Genomic DNA, 27,674 nt, shown 5'->3' on the forward strand with positions numbered 1-27,674 from the left:
CGAGTTATTTTTCTTGCCACAGCGAGTTACTTATCTCGCTGCGGCAACTTACCGTACTATCTCACCACGCGAGTTAGCTAAAACTAGTTCAACTCGCTGCATATTAATACTCAGTCTAGATACCAGACCCAATGGTTCTGACTACTCTTCTTATCAAGGGTCCTTTAGCACCCAATGTCCACGTGATCAACACTCCCCCCATATTCCCGGGAAAAGTCGACCCATTCCAAACTTATCCTGTCTATATTAAATTCAGGTTAACGTCAACGCCTTTTCTTTTATGCTCCTCAAAACTATTACAAAAATTGTTACAAAGATTAAAACTCGTATTCAGGGGAGAGGAAAAAGACCATTTGCATGGTATCGTAAATATTTGGACCTTTCCGGCTGCGTCTGTACCTGTCCCTGGTATACCAGTCGGAGTACGCCATCCACTACAAAGTAGAATTAGGGTAAAAAAATTGGAACATGTTTTTGTTAAATTGATTGCATTTCAGTTTTAAATCTAATGTGTTTTAAGCGAATATCATTTTTAAAAAGCTCGTATTTTAGAAGTTTAGTATAGATTTTTCATAAAACGAACAAAATCTGAAGGATCTCATTTCTTTTTTTAGATTCCAAATCGAGTGAATTTTTAATAAAGAGCAAATGAATTTTTATAACGCAACTCTAGGATTGAATGAATTTTTAAAGTTCAAAATTCATTAAAAATAGAACAAAAACTTTACAATTTAAACATTTTTGTCGAAATTTAGACATGTTTTACAAAGTGGCAGCTTATTATTGACGGAAATCTCATTTTATCCGAATTACGAAATCATCTTAATTGAAAAATCAGCTGATCTGAGAAAGCATCTGAATTGAGAACGCATCCAAAGCCACGTAAACAAAGTGTTTGATCTTTTAGACTGTATTCTGTGAAAGCCTCATGGTGCTTCAAGTAAATTTTTCGATAAAGTGAAGCATATTTTGCCAAGACTGTTTTAGCGAAATTTTCACAAGTTGCTTTTTATTCGTGGTTGCTAATAAATTTAGATTTCGGTTAATTTGGATTCTCTCTCATTTAAGATGGCATGTGTAAAATACGTGCACTGAATAGCTGCTTTACGCTGAAAAAAAGTGTTCACATTGTCAAAATATGTTCAGTCTATTCTGTACAAAATATTTTATTTCAATCTGAAAAAAAGTTGGGACTTTAAAAATTTGTTCCATTTTTGGGGGCTTTGTAAAAATTTACGTTCTTTTAAAATTCCTTGGAATCTAGAAAATACACTGCGTCAATGAAAATTCATCCACTCTTTAAAACTTCATTTGAATCTAGAAAAAAATGTATTAAATCTTTAAAATTTCATTCTGCTTTTGAAAAATCTATTCCAAATTTCTTAATTACGAATTTTAAAAAAGTGACATTTGCTGTAAAACATGTTCAATTAAAAAATGCTTTCCATTTATCAAAACATGTTCCAATCTTTTCGACCCTAGTTCTGCTTCGTAATTGGGGAGTACTCTGACCGATATAACCCGGAGAGTTCACAAAATTCTTGGTACAGAGGCAGCTGCAAATACCCGAATATTACCGATACAATCCGAATGGTCTTTTTATTCTCCCTTTACTCATTTGGCTACCAATTTTATTCATTTTAATCTTTGTCGCAGTTTTTACCATTTTGAGGAGCATTAATGAAAAAGTGTTGACGTTAAACTGAGTTTGATATGGACAGGATAAGTTCAGAATAGTTCGACTATTCTCGGAAATCTGGGGGAGTGTTGGTCACATCGACACTGGGTGATACAGGACCCTAGCTTGATTAGAAAAGTAGTCAGAATCATTGGGTGTGGTATCTAGACTGAGTCTTCATATACGCAGCGAGTTGAGCTTGTTTTAGCTAACTCGCCGTGGTGAGATAATAACTCTCCACAGCAAGATAGTAACTCACTGTGGTGAGATAGTATCTCGAAAAAAATACGCTTCCGTATTAATCTGATGGCAAACAGAAATACAATTCTTGATTCTTTTAAAAGTTTTCTGACCTGTGCCATTTTGTGCTTGTTTGCCGTGATAACAACTAAATTGTTTAATACCACAATCAGAAATCACTGATTACTTAAAAATGATATTGAACTTTGGATAGACAATTCGTCCGTTGTTACTGGCAATGTTTTGGTCTACGTTACAGCATGACTAGATTAATTGGATTAAAGAGATTGATAGATGTATTAACCTAAAATTGTAAATATTGAAAAATGCAGTAAGTTAATTTTTTTGCACTTTTTTCTGCCCTGTATTCTTTCTACCTTCAATGCTTTTCCTTTGCCGACCCAATCTTCCACCTTGCATATATTTCCCTTTGCTGGTTTCCCTTTGCTGGCTTCTTCCTTGCACTAAGACGTGAACAAGTGCGTGCTGAACCTGTGCGAAAACGGTGGCACTTGCTACCGAGGTTCCGACTCCGTGGGAACCTACATCTGCGTATGCTCGGAGGGCTACCTGGGAAAGCACTGTGAGCAGAAAGAGTCTGAACGTACGTACAGTACTGCTTGACTTAGCCTTTCCCCAACCCTGATGTAGTTAACACTTGTAGCACTTGAAGAAAGCCGCTGCTTGTTCCCAGTGCTGCAGTTCTTTGTTTCCCTCCATTGTTTAAACTCTAGAGCCATTTTACAAAACCCAGCATAGCTTAACTTCACACCATGCATAAGGCTTGCATTAGAAATCTGTGGCATAGCTGCACAATATGCTTACAACTGATTTCATGGAATCTTGTTTGTTATTTTTAACATCTTAGACGAGGACAGTCACAGGTCTTACAAACAAGTGCACTTCCTTTGTAATCTTACAGCAACATTTGTTGATTTGGCTCCATCCTCTGTTTAAAAAAAATTCACCTCTTCTTTGTCATAGCGTGGTTGTACACCACCCAAGAAATGACTGCAGAAGTTATACAAGATTTGTTTGTGCGAGTCACAGATTCTTTCCATCTCCATCTTCGAGCAGTGCATTATAATTTGTTGCAAAACTTATGCAATAAAATGTGGCATCAGTGGAGTTCTGCCATTCTGTAAACATTCACCAAACTAGCCACAGATTCTTACCTTGGGCTGCTGGGTTCAAATTGAACGAAATTCAGAATTCGAACTAATTTTTGTTCACATTTGCTCAAAATAGATCCTGACCTGTGCGCAACCTGAAATATTAAGTGTGCAATTTGCTTCTAAAAAAGCTGTAGCTTTGTATCCCCTCCGTCAACGAGGTCGACAGATAACTTTCAAATTTGTGCATTTTATTCTAAATTTGCTCAACACAAACACCAAATGCTTATTTCCTTTTTCAGTGCACACATGAGATTAATTTAAAGTTTCTGAAACATATATGGCACGGCTGTATCTTTGTAATTGGCATACTTAGTCTTAAATCCAGTCAAACGTATATGCACACAAATAGAGAAAAACCCACTCCAGATATTTCAACACTTCTCGTTGCAATACCCTTTAGTGTATGTTGATTTACTAGAGTAAGTCACATTGGCAGCTCCAATGCTCTTATAGGGATCTAGAGCTCACAAAAAGTCCTCTTAAGCATCCCTGCCAAAGTTTTTTCTTTGAACGACACCTGGAGATTTTTGCTACAGGAACAAGTGGTGAAAAATGCAAAAAAATCTGCTAAACCATCAGAAAATAAAATACTTGCGAGTCTGAAGTTCCAACTGTAGACTCTGCTGGTCACTTTCCATGTTATGTAGTCAACCTTGTGATTTCCAAATGTGTCCTCATGTGGCTGCATCTAACATACCTGGCCAACAGATGCTAACCACGTTTATTGTTTCTCTTGGCCCTGTGTCAGTGTTCACTGAAAATGGATTTTTTGGTATCCTCCCACAGACCCTGTTGGTGTTACCCAAGGTCCTGATGATCCCTGTGATCCAGAACCATGCCAGAACGGTGGCAGTTGTTCCCGTAGTAGCACGACAGCAGGATACATATGCATTTGCCCAGAATCCTTCACAGGAAGCAACTGTGAGAATGCCTCTACAGTAGCTGCACCTACAGCTGTTGAACCCACGAGACCTGCACCTACAGGTGAGGATAGCATTTGGGATCAAATTCAGTTTGAAGTCACTACTACAGAATCGTTTTTAACAATGCCTGCGCATGCGTGTGTTTCTCTACCATACTTGTGGGTTGCAGGAAAATGATGCGTACATGATGCTCTTGAATCACATCATGCAAACACTCAATGACTACCTTCCTGCCATTTTGAAATAACCTCATTCCCGGTCTTGATTAACACTAATCCTCCTCAATCCTTCACCTGTTGGAGGACTGAGGAATGTTAGGGTTACTAACATGTTGTCAATTACCCCCTGGTTGCACTCCTACCTCCAGGGGCTCGGATATGTAATTGTGTTAACACACGTAACACACTAGAACACGGTTCAGGATTTCCTGCTTTTGTTGGCCAGGGACTTACACTACATCGCCTGTTTTTGCAGGGTGTACGGTTGGGAGCCGAATGTATAATAATGGAGAATCCTGGCTGGTTGGGTGCCAACTGTGGTGAGTTGAAATAATGTGTCCTTTTTAAGAAAAAGAAAGGAATTTCAGAGCAGCAACCTTGAAAAGTTTTTGGTACTTGTATCAGCCTGATGCTGCATCACTTTGTAACTTTTTTTCTTTCTTTGCCATAGTTCTTGTTTGGGTGGCATGGCATCATGTGCAGATTGGAACTGTAGAGACCGTAAGTGTCTTCTATTGTGTCTGTCCGAGTTAGATTGATTGGATGACATTTTTGCCAGAGACATTCAAATGAGGGTCTTGAAAAGGGATTTCAAGCTCGTCCAAGTAAATCCATCTGTGCAATAGGGAATGTGTCAGTTGTTTCCCCCACCCCCACACGCCTCCAAAGCATGGCCATTGCATTACAGTCGAATTAACAAGAATCGCTTTCAACCATTTTTATCAAGGTAATTGGCTCTCAGCCTTGCTACGATAACTTTGGGGCCAACTTGATGTTTCTGAAATGGAAAAGTCACCAAACCTGCTCCTTGGTGGTATCTGCAAAGTAGTCAGATTGTATTCAACTCTATCTCTTTTTCTCACCAGGATGTCTACATGAGAGCCGTATATATGAGCCAGGCACCAATAGATCAGACAACTGTAACTCCTGGTAAGTTATATGCTGAAACACTTGAAATACATCGACCATCAAAGTTGCTTGTTGTCTTCTCCCAGGAATTTTTTCACATTCATTTGTGGTGAAATGTGTTGTTGTTTAACTGTATACATTCCCTTAATTTCTGTTCTCAGTTTTGAGATTGTAAAAAAACCAGTGAGTTAGTTGGAGCTGTTTACTGTTGTGTGCTTTGACCTGTATTATGACTTACCTGGCTTTAAGTCAGCAACGAAGGTCTTTGTAATTTTCAGTTTGGTGTTTCTGCCTTTGTTGTATGGTCATTACTATTTGGTGTTGGAGTGTAAAGGTTTGTTACTGTTTTTAACATCGCGGGAAAACTTTTGGGCACAGACAGGACGATAGAGGGATGTAAACACAAGGTTTCTTTGCAAGGAATAAGCAGGAAAAAATACAAAGAGAGAAAGTAAAACTGCAATTTCAATTATGTAATTAGACTGTATATCATACTTTGTTTCTCCTCTCAGCACTTGTGTTAAGGGAGTCTGGGAATGTACCGACAATGCTTGTGGTAAGATCTTCTTTTTCTGAGCAGTATTTTCAGAGCTTAAGACTTTCATAACCATTGCAGTATCACTGCTGATATAGGGAAATCTGGAACAACATTGCTCAAATCATCTAGGCTGTGGGCAAAGGATGAAGATGAGTTTTTACATCACCTTCAGTGAAGAATTAGTCTTGTGCATTCTTTATGTTAATCATCAACTCGTCCTGTCCCCTCTTCCTGCGTACATATTATCTCTTGATTCAAATTTCCACAGGCAAAACCTGCACCTACATGAGGGAGGTCTACTTGGCAAATGAAGATCGCAAGGAAGATTGTAATATGTGGTATGTTTCTCCTTGTAAAGTCTAGAATTGGTAGAAATGAGATGATGTCACAGTCAAGGAGTCTGTACGGCTTTGACTGAGGTCATCATAGTCTTCCAATCTTTTCTTTGTTTCTTTTCCATTTTGAAAAGTGGGCATCGTATCACCGTATGGTTTCCTACTGAGCATAAGTATACGACCTTCTGAAGCCCTTTTCATCGGCACTTAATAGAGTCAATGTGAATATATATTTCTATCCCATTGGCAGATACATGATTTTTTCACACAAGACTATCCTTATGACTTCATAATGACAGGCTTACTTTAATGAGAGGAATCAGATTTCGCAACTGACAGGATTTTTCTATTTTCATAACCTTGTCATTTTTATTTTTTAGCATTATTTGCTATATCAAATAACAAATCTCTCTTTTGGCATTGCAGTTCCTGCATAGGTGGGCAGTGGGGTTGCACGACCAGAGCTTGTGGTAAGTCTATTCTCTTCAGAGAGCTGTAACTTTATTTTGGTCAATTCTTTAATTGTGGACAAGGTTGTCACATGTCCTAAGATGAGAGCTAGCTCTTACGAAAGGAGAGTGCCCAATTGGTGTTGATCCCAAACATACAAAGGACAAGTTTGAATGATTTCTGTCTTTAAAGTTATTAGTCAACCATTTGGGGGCAAAATATAAAAAATGACAGTCTTTTGTAAGTGCCTTATTTTTTCACTGATTTTGTGATTTTGTTTGCATTAAATTTTTCTCTCTTTTCCCCTATATTTTACATGTTGCTTCATCTCCTAAATGCATCACCCCACAGATGCCCCGTAAGTGAAGAAAGAATTTTAATTATAGAAATATCAGAGATCCATTTAGAATTCCCAAAATTTAAAGAAGCTCGCATCAATGCCTAGTGGACACTGCAGTGCAGAACAGTGGATATGGGCAGTATCAGTCCTGTCTTGTTTTTTCCTGTCCAAATCCGATTTTCCATTTTTGTTAAATGAACTCAAAAAGAAGATATTTGGGACAAAATATAATTCTTGGAGACTCAGTTAGTATAGGATTGAGGCAGTTGTGCATAGATTTTATTGCATAGTAGCTGCTTACACGACTAGTGTATGAAAAAAAATAAAGTTGAAAAATAATTATTAGAGAATCAACAGTACAAAAGGTTTCAGACATCACAGTTTAGTTGTGTGTGAGCTTATATGATACATAAAGTTTGTTTTCAACATTTTTATTTCATTTTTTTCTCCACAGTCCAATTGTAATTGAGGTGTCGTTTGAATTCATCAATGATATTAGTGATATAGCAGGCAAAGAAGAGCAGTTTATCAGGTAAGTTCTGCCATGACAAACCAACATGTCGGTCTCCTGATGATGAATAGAGCAGGCCGTCCGAAACATTGAGTCTCCTGGTTCTCCCCAGAACCTCATTCACAAAAGTGAACTCGCATGGTATTACTGTTAAGCTTTGTCATATAACTGCATCCACGATTTAAACCTTCAAAACACATTTCACACCATCATTGGTTCTCTGATGCTGGTTTTTAGGGTTCACACAATTTCTTTTAAGTTTTGCTGTTTGAATCTTGTTTATAGACCGTCAGTGCATGTCATTTCTTTAACTAAACAAAAAAGTTTAATTCACTGGTTATGCTGTTGCCACTCTCATTATCATCGGTAATTCTTAATCAAAAGAGGTTTCTAACAAGAAACGACTGTGGAAATAACAAATAGTACCATTAATTGCAATTCCACTTTCAGATTTTTTAGTAAAAGTTCTTCTTGTTTGTGAATCACGATTACCAGTGATTAACAGCAGGGCCTGTGTTCCCTCTTTGTGTGGAATTACCCTCATTCTAAAGATGGTTTCCCCCTTGGCAATTCTATCGGCAAACCTGAGAATTTGACAAGGGTTTACACTCCCCCCTAAAAAGGAGAACTTTGAATGGCTTCTACTGGATCATACTTACAGTTAGTCTAAATGCTGTAATGCTAATGTTATATTTGTGCCTCTCTGATCGATACGGGCGATTCACAATAGCACGCCACCAAGAGTTTGCAGCACGTTGGCCAATCATAAGGCACGAAATTTGTCGACCCTTTCCAAACCGGCATTGGGTCGACAAATTTCACGCACTGTAATTGGCCAAGCGTTGCAAACTCTTGATGGCGCTCTATTGTGAAACGGCTGTATTCAACGTTAAAGCACAAACTCTTGTAAATAAGGACAGAACAATTCCCTGACACATTTGCGTCTTCAAAATAATTACATGTGCATAAGAATTTTTGCAACTTCAACAGTCCAAGTTCAGCCTACATTAATGGCATGCCTGTCTGACTTAAAAAAAATGATTTCTTTGATTTCAGTGAATTGAGAGCAGCCCTCATGCAGTTGCTGAGAATAGGGGACAATCACATTCAGGAAATGGCAGTAAGTTCAGAGCATGTTTATTTTGTATTCATTGTCAGATTACACTTGTTTGAAAAAGTCTGTATTTAGTATCATTTCTGCGTAAACTAATCCACATTCACATCCGGAACTCTCTCTAAACCTCTTTGTTTCAAATGTTTAATTTTTAAAGGAAGTTCTGCATTGAGAAAAGGGAACATGAAGTGTTTTTTATGGATCCTCTCTCACAGGACGCAATCTTCATAGGAAAATGACAGCTGTCATGTGCATGTGCGTGTTTGTGCAGATGTTCTATTCGCACCCGCATGTTGATCCACATGTATTTGAAATACAGCAGAGCCGATGTGCATCACAACAATTTGAATCAAAAGTGCCGATGCACATGGCAATCTGTGAGAAGTGATGTCATCTGAGAGAGACCGTCATATTTCAGAATTCATCAGATGAGATCACAAACCTTTAAGTTGCCCTTCTCCATTTATATGGGTGATTTACACTCCACTGATTTTGTTTTAATTTTTAAAGATATTTCCTGGAAGCATAAAGGTGAAATTTAACCTCGTCGAGAACAAGACAGATAATGTCAACATTGAAACAGTGGCTGTCGTACTGCAAAGTGCGGTAAGGGAAACAACTTTGTTTTAAATTTTGAACTCTGTAAAATACTAGCAGCTGAAAAACATACTTTTGACGAGTGGTAGTGCACTGGACTGAGTAATACAGAACACAGTCTGCATGTAAAAAAGAGATTTGGCGCTTGAAAGTGCAGCTTCAGAACAAAAGCCAAAGAAGTCAAGATTGAAAAAACGTCTTACAAATATGTTTCAGTCTGAGGATTTTAGTTTACATCAGAAACATGAATTAAATGCTTGTAACTGATCCACCGGTGTGGTTTTTAAAACTTCTACTCATTTTCAAGTTAAACTGATAATCTACTTCAATAATAATAAAATTATTACAATAAAATTTAATAAAACTTAACCTGTGTAATTTTGATTTATAGAATGTGAATTTGATATCAGTTTTCCCACTTTTCAAATGTTCCTGGATTCTTTTCCTCCATGATGTGGGTGTATAGATCAGCGAGAACTCCTATATCTTCATGTTTGAGGGCCAGCAATATCAGTCCAACCCCTCCTCCTACAGAATGGTGAAACAGGGCGCGCCCACTACAGCCCCTCCCTCTGAGCAGCCAAACAGGCTACTCATTATCATAATTGTGTCCGTCTGTGGTGGTGTCGGCATTCTAATCGTCATCGCATCTGTCTGTTACATGGTAAGCCAGTTTTTTTTATGCCACTCTCTGCTGGCCTTCTCCTTGCTGTTCAAACAACAGTGTCTGTGATCCCCAGAGTTTTTACCAAGGGGGAAGGACACAGGGTCAGGATTGTTTGTCAGCCGTTCAAGTACTGGCTGTCTGGCTGCTCCAAACTTCTTGAGTGCATAATTTTGTTCTACGTAGCATATTGCTTGGCAGTGCAGATGAGACCATATCATAGGATCATTCACAAGGCCAGACGCAAGGCCATTCACAGTACCAGCAATCAGTGACGGGATGAACAGCGACAGCATAGCTACCATATAGCATGGGTCTGCTGTTGGAAGTGAAGTTACAATTAAATATCACCTGCATGATGTGCCCAGAACTCATGGAGGCATTGCACATGTGCAACATTACTATTCCCTTTTCGCATACTCCATGCTACGTGTGCACAAACACTGTTCGTTACTCAAAAGAAGTCATTATTTAGCTCCCAAAAAAATCTGCCCCTCATCGTGTGTCAGCAGGGGCCCACAGCAGGCCTTGTTGATGGTTGCTCAGATCTGAGGAGAAAAATGGCATGATGGCATCCAAGCCATCAAGCAGCTCACAATATGGGGAAGTGTGCTCACTTATAGCCATTTAGATGAACAGCAAAGGGGAAGAGGTTGACTAGCTCGTTGGTAGCTAGTGATGTTGTTCTCCTGATTGTGATGAGTCCAGTGAAAGACACTGAATGTGCTTGATGGAGAAGCCCAACATTCACTGTGGGTTTGAGAAAGCTTTAAGCACTCTGGCATAAAATCAATCCAATTGGCCAGACTGCCTGAGCTTTTTAATCTCACCTTGACACCAAAATTGATGTCCATACTAAACAAACATGTTTTTTTCTGGTTGAATTTGTGCAGGTGAAGAGACACACATCTAGAAGAAACATCACCGAGTACGGAGAAGACAGATTACCATCGGTAAGTTTTAAACACATTTGGCTTTCCCTCCTCAGAAAATAGCAATACTGCAACTATATATGGCTTTGGCATGGAAATTTAATGAACAAAGAACCAGAAGGAATCGTGAATATTGGTGGAATTTTCCGATGGCTTGACAGAAAGCTTGTGAATTTTTTTCAAACTAGGTCTCATACAACACTGAGTATATTTTGGTCATTCATTCACATTCACCGTAAGGAAAAAGTAAAGTAGTAAAATGTACCGGGATAACTCACTGGAATTTGATTGCTCGAGTTAGGTGATACAAATCGTGTGGTAATAACTAGTCAGTTTAAATGTTGTCTCCATTTATGGGTACTGGTCAGGAGTCACGAATTAACCTGTATAATGAACTTTAAAGAGTGGCATAATTTATTTCATGGTTGTACACTTTTCACTCTTACTTTGATCTGGCTTTGTATGATATAATTTTTGTAAGTCTCTTTTGTCAAGACACAGGGAATGAGCAGGGTAACTCCTTTTCTCCTAGCTGGCAATCTGATCAGTAAAGAATAGGGTCTATTTGGTTCAAATCTTCACAATAAAAATCTTCCCCACAACCTGAGCCTCCCCAGAGCTTCCTGGTCAAGTCACGGTTTTATGTTTGCTGTACAAAAAATGTGCTATTAATATCAGCAGCAAACGAATGTTCTGGGTTATGTTTTGTACATACAACTTTCTTTCTTTCTTGCTACAGCGCTCTGACAAGACATCGTGGGGCGGAATTGAAAACGAAGGCTACGACAGAGATCGAACAACCAGCAGATTTTAAACTTTACAAATTTCATCGTTGAAAAATATATTGTCTTTCAAACTTTAAGGCCAGCTTAAAATCTGATGCAAAATCAAATAATGTGTAGACAAATATTGTGTGAACTTTATTAATTTTGAAACAATTATGAAAAAGCATTTAGACAAAGTAGAATTTTATATTCATCTTACAGAGAAAGAAGGACTGAAATCGTAGAGATTTCCCGCATTTAAACTGTAACTTGCAATAGGTTCCAAAGAAACTGCATACAAAATGCTTGTGAATTGAATGCAATTTTACGATGTTTTTCATCATCCAGATGTATTCCAATTCATAAATAAAGCTAATAAACATCTGCCTGTGTTCCAACACTTTCCTCAAAGCTAGAAAAGAAATGTGGCAGTCGATTGAGTTTTAACTTGCGTAAATGTAAAATCTTTTAAAACTTAATATCAACTTGGTAGTAACATTATGAAATCATAAGATGCGATAATTTTTGTACTATTGAAAAAGAAAACATAATGTTTTATATGTTTGTATTTTGGAAAACAAAATATAATGATTCTTTAGTGGAATACTTCCATGTACATTGAATTAAAAATCAAGTGCTTTCACTGCAGGAGACCATGTTTTGCAGGCAAATTTCCAATGCAAACGAAATGTTTGTGTCATCATTAAGAACTTTTTAAAATTTCTTCATGTGCCGTGTATGATGCTCCACAAATTTTCTTTAGATTGTTTTTATTGTTCATGTCTTTCCTCCTTTTGTCTCGTGTATAATTGAATGGGAAATGGTGCATTATTAACACCAAAGTGTGTTTACCTACTTCCTATATTTTGTAACGTATTATTGATATATAAGATAAATTAGCAAAAACAAAATGTAAATTACAATGTCATGTATGAAAGGTCAATCCAAAAACTGTTATTTTCATCACTTATTTACGGTATTTAAATCAACAGTGGTCCTCTTTAGGTTACAGTTATCCATGGTTATTATTTTCATATTAAATGATAAGCATTTTTACCCATGTGAGTTATGATTAAAGCATTTATTTATTACTCTGCATGAATATGGGTACCGTGTGGGATGGGTTGGGGATAGGGGGGTACTTGCCTCACCCCCTTCAGAAGAAGGGGGGATTTTTTAAGTGTGATTAATTAAAAAAAGAAATGATTAAAGGGGATGAAAATTTATATTGGCATTTTCAACGACATATCTCAGAAAGAACCTCCTCTACGATTGGTTTGTCCATCAGCTACTGTTGAGAGTGAGAGCCCCCCCCCCAAGATAGCACTTTACTTACAGTGCCTATGCGTGCGATGCTAGAATATACACCCCTCCTAGAAGAAAAGACATCTGATGTTTCGAAGGAGAAACAAAGATTGGAAACATAATGCAGTTGTTTAACAATCGAAGTGGTGTCTTCAATAATGCTGAGATTTGGTCTTTGGTGTCCTTTACTAAGTTTACTTTTGCTTGAATTTCAAATGACAAGTTTATACCAATTAAGTAATGCCTACATTACTTTGTTACTTGTTAGTCATATCAAAAATGCCTATCAGGGCTCACGCAAGTCGTAAATGCAAATAAATATAGATGATTTTTATACCACAAGATAAAGATTATTAGATCTCATACCGTGTTTATATGTTGTCTGACAGTGCGATTTTGTCAGAGCCTGTGTTTTTGTGCATCGTAGTAGATTATTTTTCAATGCCAGTTATTTCGTTTTTGTTCTTTGTGTTAAAAGTCCAGTAGTTTTTAAATGATATTTTCTTAGCAGTTTCTAACAGACTTACAAGGCTACTTCACTTTAATAGAAAAATAGTCCCCCGCCAAATACCAACAGAACCTTTGCCGACCGGGTATCTCTTCTGCTGGGACTGTCCGCGAAATCCAGCACCTTAGGTTGGAGACGTACCGCCGACTCTGCAGCCAGGGCCCTTACTCGTTTTACTCCCTTGCATGTTGGGTAGGGAGGGAGTGTGGTGAGTCAGGAACCCCGTGACCCCAGAAAAGTCCTACAGATAAGCCGGTAACTGCGATTCCTTGCGAATTTCAAGGGGTCTTTGCGCCTGAATGCTTGGTCAACCACGAAGAAACCACGATGGATTTTTTTAGATTTGAATACAATGGGTTAGAGGCTTCATGATGATTTATTTTCATTTATAATCTTAATTTCCTACATTTTCGACTACAATAAGACCGATTGCAACCGTCTTCAGGTCCATTGTTTCTAATTAATCTCAATATGAGAGCAGCGGTGTATCTAGTGAATGATTCAATATTGATGATTTAACAGTGACAAATCCGGGCTGGCAGAGTCGGGTGGCATTCGCCTCCTTATTTTATTGATGGAAATACATTTTCATTGTCATCATTACAAATTTCGTTTTCTTTCAACTGCAGAGAGTAATTTGTTATTTTCAAAAAGAAATTTTCACACAAAAAAATGCTCTCCCATCGGCGATGTCCGCACCAACATTATTCACACCTGTCGCGTCACGCAAACAACTTCTGACCAATCACAGCCGGTTTCACTAGCGTCTGCCAATTAATAATTTGCTGCTGCGCCATGCACACGCGCTGCGCCTTGTGTATGCAGAATGCAATATGTAGGACGTGTTTTCACGACATTGCAGGCTGGGCACTGAGTTTCCGGGCCGAGTTGCAGGCAGTTTCATGACACTGACCAGTGTTCTTGAGAGCACGTTCTGTATCGGTAAGATGATAATTTCAGTTGGTGTGGGCTGAATACCTCTACGTACGTATCAGGCTTTCATGGCAGCTTCGTTCATAATTGAACGCTGGACATGCAACATAATCCGCAGAGTCCATTCTTAGGTTCACGTGTCGATTATCGATACAAGGGCTTAACAACTGTGAACTTGATGAAACAATCGACTGGTTTTAACACTGGTACGCCCACTGTCGATAGTACGACAGTCACTTTTTCTGGTATAGATAGAAATCGCATGTGATCAGTTCCTTGAGCAGTAGTAACCCGTAAATGTGGATTTGTAGGCCTAGGCCTACTCCCTTTTTAGGATTAACTTGGTCGGTCATTGGTTAGGCCTACCGGGTCTAATATTACAATGGATGCATTGGTCTCGTACTTTGAAAAGGCATTAATAATGAAATTTCAATGAATCTTGGTACATTTAAACAAAAGGGACCAAAAAATGTCCGACAGCCCACCACAAAATTTCATTTTTGTTGAGGAAAACTATCCTTTTTCTGTCATTCAACTGTTTCATTTTTTTGTAACATCACTTTTCAAAGAAAGCATTTCTTTTTGTTTTCCCAAGTCTGGGTAGACTTTCCAGTTGTACAGTCTGTAAATGTTTAGCAGAGTGGATCAAAAAGATGTCTCAAGAGGAAGAAGATGATGAACCACTGCCTGCCCAGTCCAGCCACTGCACAACCTGCACAGAATCAGAGGCCTCTGATGATGTCTGTGAAGCCTCTGACATGACCCATCGGGGTGCCACCTCCCTCCTCACCGGTCGAAAGCGCCGAAGACGGACCATCATTGCGGCCGACCAGCTGATGAAGATGGAGGAGCTCTACAAGCAAGAGCAGTGGCCTGGACGGGAGAAGAAAGAATCCCTGGCCAGGGAGATCGGCATGTCCACCCACTTCGTCAACATCTGGTTCCAGAACAAGAGGTCCCGGATGAAGAAACTGGCCCAAGAGGAGGAGGAGTTGGAATTTCTTCGTAAAGCAAGAAGCCCGGGGTCAAAGGTCGACCCAGTGCATGGCTCCAGTACAGGAACCAAGCCAATTGCCATCGCCCCAAAGCCACCCTTTGGAAAAACAGTTCCAAGTAACCAGAGCCCCATTGCAGCAATCAGAATTCCTCAAGTGGGACCCTGTTTAGTCTTAGGCCAAAACATCAGCATGAATGGTGGAGCTTCACCCATCTCCTCGAGCCAGGTCACTGGATCACCTGTGCATCCAAGCCCCACAATCAAAATCCAAAATGGCACATCAAGCAGCACAAAAAACTCAGGATTTGAGGTACTAATGATGGTGTAAATCAGTGTTTTTATTGCTTAAAAGTTAACATAAGTTATTCTAGGATCAATTTGAGGATTTGGCTGTGTTAAAGTAGAGAAGACAGGCTATACAGCTGACAAAACAGCTGGGATCTCATCTTTTGGTAAGTGGTGGTTCTGAAAGTTGCGAGAAGTTGAGAAATCCAGAAGTTCACTTGCCACACACACTGATCAGCTGAATGTTTGTTCAACATACTGCTCCATTTGACTTCTTTGTGCTTTTGTGGTGGCAATAACATCAAAGTTATGTATTCATGATAAAGCATAGCCAGGCATAGCCAGGGGGGGACACATGCCCCCCCCCACAAAGTCCAGGTTCCCCCCCCCTGAAAAAAAAAAACGGAGGAAGGATATTGAACAAGGCTAACTTAAAACTTGCCCCCCAATAACACACCGCAGAAAGCTGGTGCCCCCCCCATAAGATGCTGGTGCCCCTTTGTGCCCCCACCAGTAAAATCCCAGCTATGTCACCGACTAATATATCTGGCTCATTTACATAACAGATCTTCAGAAAGTTACAAAGTCCCAAATGAATTTGTATCAGTAATTTGAAGTGCAAACTACATGTATTGTTGTTAAGGAGACGTGATGATGCCTCTCTCATGTCTTGCATTTGCGTTATTGCAGGCCCCTGCAACCCCAAGTTCACCTGTTTTATTCCAACCTCAGCCGATGGCAGTCAATGCCCAGTTGACTCAGCTGCCCATGCAAGCCCCAACCAGGCCGCTGAATTTCTTCAAGTGCCTGGTTTCCATGATGGCCGTAGAGGAGGGCGGACTCCTCAAGAGAGGCAACCCGGAGTTTGACGTGGCAGTGAATGCCGCCCTCTACGGCCTGCGTATGGCCAACGGCAATGTTCTGACGTACAGGAAGAACCGGGGACTGTTTATCCACAATGACCAGCACTGAACCATTGACAGCTGTTTGAGACACTATTACCACGAAAGAAACAACTACGGAGCATTGGTTTTGCTGTTGAGGGGAGGAATGCCGTTCTTCCAGTTTTTGACGTTTGCAATATGAAGTGCCACATTGGAGTACACTATTTCTGAAAAATGAAAAATGAGGAGGACTGATTTTTTTATGTTGACCTTTGCATTATGCAGGTTTTATAAGTTAAAATAAAGTAAGGGTTGAAGAAAGCGGGTGCTCTAATGCTTGATTCATTAAGTTAGACATGTATTTTGTCGAATTGAGATAGAACAGGTCATAAAGTTGAAATATATGACTAGAATGTTCATGTTACCCAGTAGTGGAAACTACACAGCTCGTTTCTGTAGGATAATTCACAGTCTATTACATTTAGACCTCAAACTATCCCACGACAGAGCTTGTCTTCGATTTGTAGAGTAAATTGATTAGTGTTAAATTGGTAAACTGTTTAATCATTAATGGTCAATGATGTATAATTGAGACAGCTGTAAAACTGTTCCCAGAAAGAAATAGGGTCTTCATAATGTTTGTAATATTTCCCATTCATAAATATCATTTGTTCAGACTGTTGCTTTATTGTGATAAGTTGTCTTTCATTTCTCATTCTCTTCCATGCCATTGGTGGAAACTTCAATGAATGCAAATTTTGGCGAATCACAGCATGCAAATTCGATCGATATCCACTCGATTGTCAGTTGAAAGGTCACGGTGCAAACACATGCCGTTTTCCAATACTCAACGGCGGCTCCGTCTCAGGCTTCACCAGTTTTTAACTAGTTGACTTTGAAGCTGTAAGCGCAGTAATTAGTCTAATAGTGCCACAAAACATCAAATAAGATGCAAGAGAGCCAGAAATTACAGTAATTTAATTTAAACGCTTCAGGCCCACAATCGGGGATTGGTTTTGGGAACGAAGGCTGCGACGGAGCCCAAGTCGAGTATTGGAAAAGGGCCACAGTATAGAGATCAGTGCACTGGACCTGCCACGCTGAATTTTCCGGATTGAAATATTAGCAAAAGAGACTGGGTGCGTGACGACCGGCGCGGCACGTTGCATGCTTACCCCGTGTCAGCTGCACAGTGGGTACGAGTGTGCGTGGCACTTCTGTCGGGAAAAATATTAGGCCTGGGCCTACTTCCATTTGGAATAAACAGTTTCAGCGCAGCTCATATTCAATCGGAAATCTGTCCCATCATCATGTTCAGAAGGAAGTTAGAAGCTCTAAAGTATCATCAATCTGACATCGATATAAAGGGTGAGGGTTTGAAGCTGTTACACCAGTACCGTGAAAATTGGAAGTCCATATTGACATGATCTTGACACGCATGCATGATGATGGAGTCCGTTAGGCCTTTTTGTACATGTTGGGGGCCTATGTGTCATGGTAGGCCTAGTGTTAATGTCATGTGTGTGCTGTGCACACCGAGGCCAGATACTGGGTGAAAAGGCCTAACAACAACACGCATAACTCGTGGGCGTCAGCTCAGTGGTCGAGTGGTTAAACTGTCTGCACTAGTAAACAGGAGGTTGTGGGTTTGAGTCCCTCCCGAGTACGCTGTGGGTTTTCTCACAAACCTTCAGGTGTTGTAATACTCGTCGGGCAAAATCCAAAATTAGTCAGTGTTTTGTTGTGGATCCTTCGGGTCGCCGTCATGCCCGTAGCCAACAGCCTCGAGTTGCAACATCTCTTCCCGAGTGTATTCTGGTTCGGCCTGATAAGGCAATATTTCTTGTGCCTCATCAGCTCCTTCAATGTCGCTTTCTTCGTCAAATGAATAAGACGAACATGACAACTGAGTGCTGTCACGATCAGAAAAAGCATCAATGCTGGTATCATCGTCGCTTGAGTCTGACATGATGGCACATGTTAACGCTACTGCATTACTTACATGTCGAGGTGTCGTTGCACAATAAACAGTCGCCTGATAAAGGACTCCGTCCTATGACTTCACGGTTCTTGGGAACTTCTTCAGACAACTTTAGGTACCTGACAGCTGATTTTCAGCTGTTGCTCCGAGAAGGGAGTTGGGAATGTTTTCTAAAAGCATAAGTTGATGTAAACAAAATGACTTTGGCACATGCTCGCACTGAACTTCTGTCATTCTGTGCTGTAGTTGGGCTGGCCCAACTACAGCACTATACAAACCATCAGAATGCACCCATGTCATGCTTGTCATGTGCCTCAGTTAGCCTTATTTTCAACTTTGGTTGCACTGTTTTGAAGGGTGTTTTTATACTGCCTTGTTGGATTTTCATGCTGATGAGTATTTCCATATTCATGAGTAAAACTGCGATGTCATCGTAGGAAAAAAGCCTAAATGTTAAATTGTTTCTACACTAAAAGTCCTGCATTGTTGTGGATTTGTTGGACTAAATGATCTATTCTACACCGATTCATTGCTAATGTGCATAGCAATAAGCAAGCATCAATCCCTTTCTCAGAAATGTTTTTGGTAAGTAAATTCTGGGTTCACAAATTTAACAGAAAAACCTATGCACTGATTTATGTCTTACCTACAGACATATACATGTAAATGCCACAGCTGCCAGATCAGATTCAAAACTGCGTAATCAATTCGTGATCTGCACAGCACCCTGCTAAAATCAAAACTACATGTATGGGAAAATTCACCCCTCGGTATAGGGAATTTACGCACAGTTGAAGAATTTCAGCCCCAAAATTATACGAAGCCATTTTTGTTTGGTGAAAAAACTCCCCATTTACTTAAACTGACCCATGTAGAGTCTAAATGTTACGGTTGCAACATTTGAAAAGAAGAGAGAGCAATATTGAAGAGGAAAAAGTGAACGTATTCTGAGAGCACATTCTTTTCAAAGTCATACACACAAGACCGGTGGTCTATCTGTTTATATATGTCTGTGGTCTTTCCTAGATGACATAACAGCTACAGCGCCCTCAGTTGTCCAGGGAAGCGTGGATTTATGTGTTTAAAAAGGTGTACTTTTCACTCCATTTAACCAAATAGGCATGTAAAAGTGCAAAGTTGCAGGAAAATTGTGTCTGGGAAAAATTGATTGCGGCTACACGTTCAAGTGTTTTTGGAGTAAGTGCTAGGATATTTCAATTTCTCTCTTTGACTTTTAGAATATGTAATTTTGGAGGGGGCATAGCCGACATCTCACTGTGGGGAAACTTAGTGATTTCCATTTATGGAATTCTCCCTTCTATTTTCAATCATTTGGGAGGGGGTGTGAGAGAGAAAGTTGGGTAAATGAACTTTGTATTTTGCCCTCGTCCTGTCGCATTTTTTTATTTAATGATAAAGAATTCCATATAATGGACACTGCTAATTTTTCCCTGTCTTGACCTATTACTAGTACTATTACCAATTTGCAAGCAATAAAATGCCCTAAAAAGTCCAATGTAGCAGTGAAAGTATTGAGGTATTCACTTAGACAACACTCAGAATTTTTCAGACCAGTCTCATCAAAGGTTGTACACAGATTGTCAAGCAGCATTCATTCTTTCCATTAAATGCTTAGTGCCTACCAGTTCCCTTCTACTTCTGTTACACCAATTTATTCCATTGGAAGCAGGATCTAGACTTGGATCAAAGACTGTATTTCCTTGTATGAAAATACAAGGTTAATCGGTCTGTTATAGTGGCCTGATACAGAAATCTTGCTATTTTGTGAAATTAATGTACAATGGTACATAGCAGGATCTGGATGTTGCTAAGTAAGTCCACTTACTTAGCAACAAGAAATAAAACCTCCTAAATGTACCGATTGTTGAATGTTATTTTCAAGTATTTTACAGTGGTTCTTTTATTAATGAAACACATTTTATAATTCATATTTTGGTGTTTCTTTGGCCAGATGAAATGACATGGCGCAACTTTGTAGTTTGGCTGGAAGATCAGAAAATCAGGTTGTACAAGATCGAGGACAGACAACCCTTAAGAAACTACATCAGTGGTGACTGGCCAAAAGTGTTTCAACAGGTAAAATTGAGTTTGTTCAATTTGTTGTCTTTTTTTCCCTTGCATCACTTCCAAGTTGAAAAGGGGGAAAAATAATGTTTACAGACATAAAGCAACAAGACAAACAGAAAGGAATTACTGTTTTCATACAAGAATTCTAAGAACTAGTCAGTTGAAGTTAAAAGTACCAAATTCCTTTGTTTTGAATACTATAAACTGCTATGTTTTGTTTTTTTAAAAAGAAATGCAGACTTGGTACTTTTTCCTGATCATTCTCTTTTTCCTTTTTTCCCCTTGAAGTACTTGAAGGATCTCCAGTGTCCAGTCAATAGCCAGGATCGATTGGCTGCCTGTGAGTGGTTATTGGCCCATGCAGTCAGACTGGACTACGGTGAAGATGGTAATTTTTAAGAGAAATGTGCTCACACTAGGTGGGAGAACTGCCAACCACTATTTAGAATGCTAGTGTTTGGACTACAACTGACTAGTCTCTTAGGGGTGCTAAATTTGAACTTTAAACCTTGACCATTTGGGAAAGTGAGTTTTAATCAATTTTCAGTCTGCCACTAAAAATCCTCCATCCAGGGGTGAGATTTCTCAGCTTTGTAGCTGATTTTAGCTTTTTTTGTTTTGGATTTCAGCTTTTTTTCCTCACTGGCTGTGTCCAAAAGTAGAGGAGATTTTCACAGTTCAGCTTCTTTATGCCTTTTTCAGCTGTTTTCAGTTAATTTTATCATTGGTCAATCTCACCCCTGTCCATCTTGAGAGAAACCAGTGGCAAATTCTTTGTAATTAAAACTTTCATTAAGGCTGAGTCAGTACTGATAATTGAACATTGTAACATTTGACCTCTTGTTATGGCTGAATCGGTTTGAATAATTGAATATTTGAATGTTTGACTCTCCATTCAATTATATATTCAAATGTTCAGTTGTACCAAGTTCCAACAAATCTGGAAACAAAATATGCATGGAAGAAAGAGAAAACTGGAAGTCCAGCTGGTGTTCCGCCCTAATAGACCGATTGTGCCAACTACGTCACATGACCTATAGTGGGTATCAAACTCAACAAACATGGCGTCCTTCTATACCAAAGAATGTATGTCATAAGTGTTGTTTATTAAAAAATAATGCCGATTTTTGGTATGGTGCTCAGCACATCAGTGTCTGAGTACTTTACTGACTGTCTGCTTTATATTTTGGTGAATGACACTTAAGACACACTTTGCTGTGGGAGGATGCTATGTTTGCTGATGTTTGCTACACCCCGTAAGCCACGTGACTTAGCAGGTGCAATCGGTCTTTTAATGACAGATTGCCTTATTCCCCTGAGATCACACAACACAAAAAATTCTAAAGTAAAACTGGAAGGAAAAAGTAATTAGTTGGCCTGATTGTTTGGCATATGCATCCGTTTTACTCACAATGCAGTCAGATATGCTTTTAAAATGCAGTTTTATAACAAAATAACGTATCTTTTTCCCTTTTTATTTCAATGATTTTCACATCCATATGTTTGATTTTGAAAATGAATATGGAAATATTCAGTGATAGATTATTTGAATAATCAGCACAGCCCTCACTTTTGTGATGAAAACATCCCATGCAAAGACACAGTGACTGTGTTCTCGCAATCGCCTGGTGTATTTTTTAAAAATGAGAAAGTTCGAGAGCTGCAGCTGTTATTGTTTTTTCACGTATTTTCCTGAAACCAGCAAATCATCTTCTTCTGGAGAGTCACTCCATTTCTTTATGGTTTTGTTTTGTTTTTTTGCAGTCGAGAAGTACAGGGCAGTGACCGGTGAGGGAGTGGCCAGACAGAACTCGGCATCTGACGATCCCTTCCAAAATGTCAATGGTGAGTGACTTCATGTTAGTCCTTAATCTCAAAACCTGTGCCCATGTACTTAGGCTTGCTGTCTTGTCATCTGCCCTGTAAAACATAGAGGACCATTGTCGTCTAAACAGTGTAGAAGGCTTGGCAGTGGCAGCATGGAATTTATGTCCCTTTTTTTAATGGTAAGTAGATGTTTATTTTGGAAGACCTGAAACACGCAGCATTTCAGGTAGCACATTCTGATCTTCTCCAGGTGAATACCTCCTTGTGTTGAGGCTGATGAGTCCACTTGATATTTCCACAAGCTTGCTACAGTTTACTCCATGGTTCATGTTGCCTTTAAAGTCAGAAGAACAGAATTCACATTTTGTGTGGCAAAAGACTTGCAGTATTTAAGAAATATTTTTTTAACTGTCTGTGCATCGTTTACTCCATCCACCTTCAAATTGTGGGATAGCTTGGGAGCTAGTTTAAAGAGAAAAGAGGTGGTTTTCAGAGCGTAAAGGTCATTGAATAAAGGGTCAAAGGTCAAATTGATACCCACAACGGCTATATCTGGCTTGCTAGCTCGTCACACATGCAACACACAACTGATTATGAGCGCCCATTGGTTAATACGCCAACTTTGCATAACTTGATATTGCTACTCTATCCGCTCCGAGCTTAACGAAAAAGAGGGCGTGTTTTTTTGGTACTCACCACATAGGCGCACCATGAGGCGCGAAAGTATATGCGCGTTTGATGCGTAGCACACTGAGTACGCGTAACTAATTTATTCTGGCATGTATGGTCTTTGTGTACATGCAGAATGCGTGAAAGAACCCGCTTGTAACCACCTGTCTTTCTTTCGCCAATTGGGGGTGCACTTCAGCTCGGGGTGGATAAGTGGGCGTGGTTGCATTATCACACTAACAACCCAAACACATCAGCTCAGCTAGAGTTGTTTACTGATTGAATCAGTGATATTTCATTTTACAGTGGGCAGTCCAGACTTCAAGGCTGGCCTAACCTCTGTGTGTCAGATACTGAAAATCCCCCAGCACTATGACCAGGTGACGACGCTAGAGGCAGTCAGCATCTTGATACAGGAGAGATTAGCACAGGACGGGAGTAAACAAGAATTGCAGGAGGTAACAGGGCAACCCCTGGGATCTTGTGAACCAGTAGCTGAGGAATGGTCTTGTGTTTGGGCCTGCGAATGGTCCAGTGATGACCTTGACCACAACACTAATAGAGCCAGACTGAGTCATGTGCAGATCACACCAGAGAAACATATGCTGCTGGGTTTAATTTGATGTTGCATGACGTATACCGGAGGGATTTTCAAGATTTTCCATTTTCAAAATTCTTTCAAAATTCATAACTTCATTTACTGGACGTTCACACCCACACAATGACTGTCTGGCAGCTACTCTAGTCTGACAGACAACATCTATTGACGCCCGAGTATTTCAGCCAGGCCTGCTGCCTTGTAAAAAGAGCCCAGATTGTGCGGTGTTATGTAATTTTCTTTTGTTCCCGAAACTGGCACAGTGCACTGCTTTTGTCTTTTCAGTAGGGACTAGATTAGCATGCAGCGGTATTGAATCGCTCATTGCTGGAGTACGTTTGTCCCCGGTGGTAATCCGCTCATGCTGAATGCCACAAACAGTGGTATAAATCTATCAAAACAATAACGGATTTCCTCCGCTATTGACAACTGAAATTATGTAGGCAATTCCTAGCAGCTCCGTCTTTTGTTCCGAGTACAGTCTTTTGAAGCTGAAGGAGGTCTGTTGTCTTAGTTCTCTGTCAGATCATCGTGTGTTCCAAAGTTTGCAAATGCCTTTCACATTTCAAGCTCCAAGTCCAAATGGTACTGCAGAGTAGTAGCCACCAGAATGCTGTCTTTTCTGGTCATTTTTGAACAACTTGCATTATGTCGTTATTTTTCAGGGCATTGATTTCAAATTGAACGACTATGAGCTAGGATTTGAAACAAAAGGTAATACTTTAGTTGTATTGTTGACAGTTGCAAGAGAAGCCTCCTTCTTTCCTTTCAATTGTTTTTGAACATTCTCTGACCTTTATGAGCAACACTCAAATTCTTCTCCAAATATTTCATGTCAGTAGATATTGGCAGAACACGGGACGCATTCCCACTCACTGCATGCAAGTGCATTTCCTCTGCTTGCCAGTATGCTGCCCTCTATGTGTCGTCCAAAGAGGAAGAGCATGTGTCTCTTGAGAGAATTTGTAGCATCATGGCTCATTTTGCACAGACCAGCACAAATGGAATTCTGCATGATTTAAAATTATCAAACGCAGTGGTTCCCTGTGGGACCTTTTACACTGAGAGTGGACAACCTGCGTGATAGGATGATAAACCGCGGTCTTCAGAATCCCAAGCAATCTTTTAAAGGTACCACGCTAAGAAAGCACACTTTGGCCAGTCGCTGGTCCTGTTGGGTATGGCATCTTGGACTGACCAGCACAGTTGAGCACTTCCTGGACTTGCGTTCAATTCTTCCTATGGGTTGCTTCTGTTATTGCTGCATGTCAGTAATTTGTGTAGCCAGTGAGTTTCACCTAGTGTGTAAATGTCAAATATCACTGATCACTTGTCATATCACTTTCCATCAACTCATTGTATTGCCACTTGTTTGTGTATGCAGGACCTCTCATGCTATGGTGAAGTATTTCTGACCTGGGCTTGGGAAAAGGGTGGGACTTGGGTTCCAGATTATTGAAGGACTTCAAAAATGATTGTAATAACCTCGTTTTGGGATTGATTTTTATTTTGAACACAGATCCGGCCTTGGATGAGGCCAGCCGAATCCTTCGTCTCTTACACGTGGCGGAACTCCGTGACTTACAGACCAGGATCAATGAAGCAATCGTGGCGGTCCAAAACATCACGGCCAACCCCAAGACGGATCAGAAACTGGGCAAGGTGGGACGATGACCCAGGCACAAGACCTAGCCAGAGACAGGGGAGGGCTAGATGACCCTCTAAAGCCCAGGTCAAGCAACAAGGGACTGCGACGCATGTTGGGAGTGACTCGGTCTGGGGACCGTCCGACGTAGCTTCATCGCAGCATTCACTTTTGTTTCCTCTTTGTTAGTGCAGCTACCCTTGTCTGATTCCCAGAATCCACATCTTGAGGAGGGCTTGACTCAGCATGCACAGCACCAGTCTGCTTCCACTCACAACCTACGGCCTCTGCGCTGTGATCCCAGAACCCCTAAAGGAACCTCAACACCTGCCTAAAGCGGTGGATTTGTTTCTGATGCCCTCACAAGCATGATTCCTTACTTTGTCTTAATTCAACGAAAGGCTGTGGCTTTGGCTCGACATTTCAGGCATGTAAATGCATGCAAAAAAAGGGACTTGGTTAGTCATAGCCAGAGCCCGATCTATAGCTTCAAAAGCTGTTCCACTGCGCATCAAGATGGCTCACAGCATCCTATGCACTGTAGATATAAGTCAGTTCTATAGAGTTCTGAAGTGTAACAGCAAAGACGAATAAAGTATGCTCAAATATTCATTCACGCACTCGTTCTCGCGCTAATATCCTTCACACACATAACTGTGCCATGACATCCTCACTTCAGGACTCCCTCAAAGTTCAAAAGAGTGCTATCTGATGGAATTTGCACCGAGACAATCTAAAAAGAGTTCTCTACTGATGACACGTCTCTTTTTCTACTTTCCAACGGTACTCAATGGACCGTTTGCCCCCACTGGCTCTGTAGGAGAGTCCGCATGTAAACAGAAAGTGACATCATCAGCACGTAGACCCGTTTGGATAAATGTTAATCCATATACTAATTCTGCAGTTGGATCGTCTGTTACAATATTTGCTGCTATATCATAGACAAACTGAACACCCCAGGCTACGAAGAAAGTGAGGTGCTCAGTGCTTGCCTTGATTGGACACAACTGTGATTGGTTAGAAGTACACAACTGGAAAGTCACTCAGATTCCTATCCCAGAAAGCAAAGCCAAGTGGAGAGGAATATTCAATTTTTCACCGAATGAAATGACTCTTTCCACTGCATGAAATTGAAACTGTTTTATGCAATAGCTGAATAGATTGTCATTGTTTGTCACCGTTTTCCTCTCGCAGTCTGGCATAAAAGTTGTGACAAGATGTCCTTTTCCAGATCAATAAGGCTTTAACACGTTCCTGTGAGTCTAGCAAGTTACTGTTTCTTTCTTACTAGATGTATTGGCATCATTTAAAGGGTTCATACATTTCTTTATCAGGTGAAAATGATTATGCTTCACATTTATGACGATGTTACACTGCTATTTGAAAGCATTTAGATGAATTATTCATGTTATGTGATCTATAATTCACAAATCGGGTGACAGGAATCCATCCAGATGTTTTTTTTAAATCTTTTGTCTGAATACAAGGGTCTAGATTCACAGAACTGCTGAACAGGACTTCCTGAGCAATCACATGTACATGAAAAGATCTCGGCTTATAACCTCCTTCTGCCATGCAGAAAGTTTTTTCTTTGCCGAGCTAATTTCTGTGCTGAGCTTATTTCTGTGCCTGGTGTTGCCGTGAAATGGCCTGCAGGTGTCTTATTTTTTAATTTTGGTGTATTTGCCATTTAAGCATGTGAGTATAGATTCTGCTGGGAATGGTTGCTCTCATAACTTCCATACATGTATTTTCATCTTTGTAAATTCATCGAAAAAAGAGCCAAGTAAACCTCAAATCTGAAAAATTATTTAGCACTAGCATTATCCTCTCTGAAGGTGGTTGCTTCTTTTGATTGTAAAACTGTTATGCAGTAGATTGGACTGCTCAGAACAAACTGGACTTTGACCTCTGTTGCGTTTGTTCGGGGATCACTCAGGTTTCTTCATTTGCTTATGCCAACGTTGTAAGATTGTAAAAACAGCAGTAAGTTATTCATGTTCCTGGAATGCAGGTTGCATGCTTTGCATAGTTCTATTAAAATGTGACATTGAATAAGGGAATTCCTATGTGGTTTGGACAGTCTTAATGGATTAAACTGTCTGTATCTTGGTGCCAGAGCATTAACACAGCGGGCATTATCAAAATGTTAATACGTGGTCACATTGTGCATTGTTGAACAGGGTAACGGTCTGAATACTTGTAACTTAGCTCCCCATTACATCACAAGCGTTACAGATTTATTGTATTTGATTGTTTCTCATTTTTTGTTGACTTTGAGAGTAATTCAGAACAAACAGAGTCCACAATGAGAAATTGTTGAATTTACTGCCTGTTTAGAATTGGTATGAAAAATAAGGCTGCCTGAAAGCTCCACTGCATTTTACTTTCCTGGCTCCATGTCTTTCATGACAATGCAGGCTAACCTTTACTGGGAAGTCCCCCATTACACATTCTAGGTTCCCAGCCAGTTGGATGACAGTTTAATTGCAATTTATAACGGATGCTATTCTGTTCATGACAGTGAGGTTGTAGTTTATACCCTAAATAAAAATTGTTCATGCAT

General features: G+C 39.9%; 3 protein-coding genes across 6 annotated transcripts in view; all 3 read left to right on the plus strand.

Moving 5' to 3' along the window:
* The window catches only part of LOC110974263 (uncharacterized), a 30,370-nt gene extending 17,327 nt beyond the window's left edge, over nucleotides 1-13,043 (plus strand). Inside the window, exons 22-36 of one of the 2 annotated variants that reach the window (XM_022225788.2) lie at nucleotides 2,388-2,522; nucleotides 3,880-4,077; nucleotides 4,491-4,554; nucleotides 4,686-4,735; nucleotides 5,101-5,164; nucleotides 5,656-5,699; nucleotides 5,950-6,019; nucleotides 6,443-6,486; nucleotides 6,818-6,824; nucleotides 7,261-7,338; nucleotides 8,374-8,437; nucleotides 8,942-9,037; nucleotides 9,495-9,692; nucleotides 10,586-10,645; nucleotides 11,364-13,043. In XM_022225788.2, coding sequence (XP_022081480.2) covers nucleotides 2,388-2,522; nucleotides 3,880-4,077; nucleotides 4,491-4,554; nucleotides 4,686-4,735; nucleotides 5,101-5,164; nucleotides 5,656-5,699; nucleotides 5,950-6,019; nucleotides 6,443-6,486; nucleotides 6,818-6,824; nucleotides 7,261-7,338; nucleotides 8,374-8,437; nucleotides 8,942-9,037; nucleotides 9,495-9,692; nucleotides 10,586-10,645; nucleotides 11,364-11,438 — 1,247 coding nt within the window. In that variant the 3' untranslated portion in view covers nucleotides 11,439-13,043. Of the gene's footprint in view, nucleotides 1-2,387; nucleotides 2,523-3,879; nucleotides 4,078-4,490; nucleotides 4,555-4,685; nucleotides 4,736-5,100; nucleotides 5,165-5,655; nucleotides 5,700-5,949; nucleotides 6,020-6,442; nucleotides 6,699-6,817; nucleotides 6,825-7,260; nucleotides 7,339-8,373; nucleotides 8,438-8,941; nucleotides 9,038-9,494; nucleotides 9,693-10,585; nucleotides 10,646-11,363 lie in introns of those variants that run through there. The other variant, XM_087142336.1, reaches the window with a different exon arrangement.
* Nucleotides 13,044-14,036: 993 nt separating this feature from the next.
* LOC110974250 (protein gooseberry-like) lies at nucleotides 14,037-16,982 on the plus strand. Its single transcript, XM_022225757.2, has 3 exons — nucleotides 14,037-14,143; nucleotides 14,730-15,441; nucleotides 16,107-16,982. The coding sequence occupies exons 2-3, from the start codon at nucleotides 14,788-14,790 to the stop codon at nucleotides 16,386-16,388; spliced, it is 936 nt and encodes a 311-aa protein (XP_022081449.2). The 5' UTR covers nucleotides 14,037-14,143; nucleotides 14,730-14,787; the 3' UTR covers nucleotides 16,389-16,982.
* A 101-nt stretch (nucleotides 16,983-17,083) lies between these two features.
* rtraf (RNA transcription, translation and transport factor) lies at nucleotides 17,084-27,673 on the plus strand. Of its 3 annotated transcripts, none has more exons than XM_022225548.2 (7): nucleotides 17,084-17,668; nucleotides 20,254-20,378; nucleotides 20,658-20,757; nucleotides 22,134-22,214; nucleotides 23,172-23,323; nucleotides 24,129-24,177; nucleotides 24,983-27,673. In XM_022225548.2, the coding sequence occupies exons 1-7, from the start codon at nucleotides 17,611-17,613 to the stop codon at nucleotides 25,135-25,137; spliced, it is 720 nt and encodes a 239-aa protein (XP_022081240.2). In that variant the 5' UTR covers nucleotides 17,084-17,610; the 3' UTR covers nucleotides 25,138-27,673. The 3 variants fall into 3 exon arrangements, with proteins under 3 accessions (XP_022081240.2, XP_086991773.1, XP_022081241.2); XM_087135647.1 differs by lacking the exon at nucleotides 17,084-17,668 and adding an exon at nucleotides 17,686-18,396; XM_022225549.2 differs by lacking the exon at nucleotides 17,084-17,668 and adding an exon at nucleotides 18,680-19,478.
* Nucleotide 27,674: the final 1 nt, after the last annotated feature.

The sequence above is a fragment of the Acanthaster planci genome, linkage group LG01, assembly GCF_054643075.1.
Source record: "Acanthaster planci isolate LZ-2023a linkage group LG01, COTS_SCS, whole genome shotgun sequence".
Taxonomy (NCBI): Eukaryota; Metazoa; Echinodermata; class Asteroidea; order Valvatida; family Acanthasteridae; genus Acanthaster; species Acanthaster planci.

Coding starts and splice junctions, on each gene's coding strand:
- LOC110974250 (XM_022225757.2), top strand. CDS start 14,788: ATGTCTCAAGAGGAAGAAGATGATGAACCACTGCCTGCCCAGTCCAGC. Junction 15,442..16,106: donor CAAAAAACTCAGGATTTGAG/GTACTAATGATG, acceptor GCGTTATTGCAG/GCCCCTGCAACCCCAAGTTC.
- rtraf (XM_022225548.2), top strand. CDS start 17,611: ATGTTCAGAAGGAAGTTAGAAGCTCTAAAGTATCATCAATCTGACATC. Junction 22,215..23,171: donor TCCCTTCCAAAATGTCAATG/GTGAGTGACTTC, acceptor TTCATTTTACAG/TGGGCAGTCCAGACTTCAAG. Junction 24,178..24,982: donor GCTAGGATTTGAAACAAAAG/GTAATACTTTAG, acceptor TTTTGAACACAG/ATCCGGCCTTGGATGAGGCC.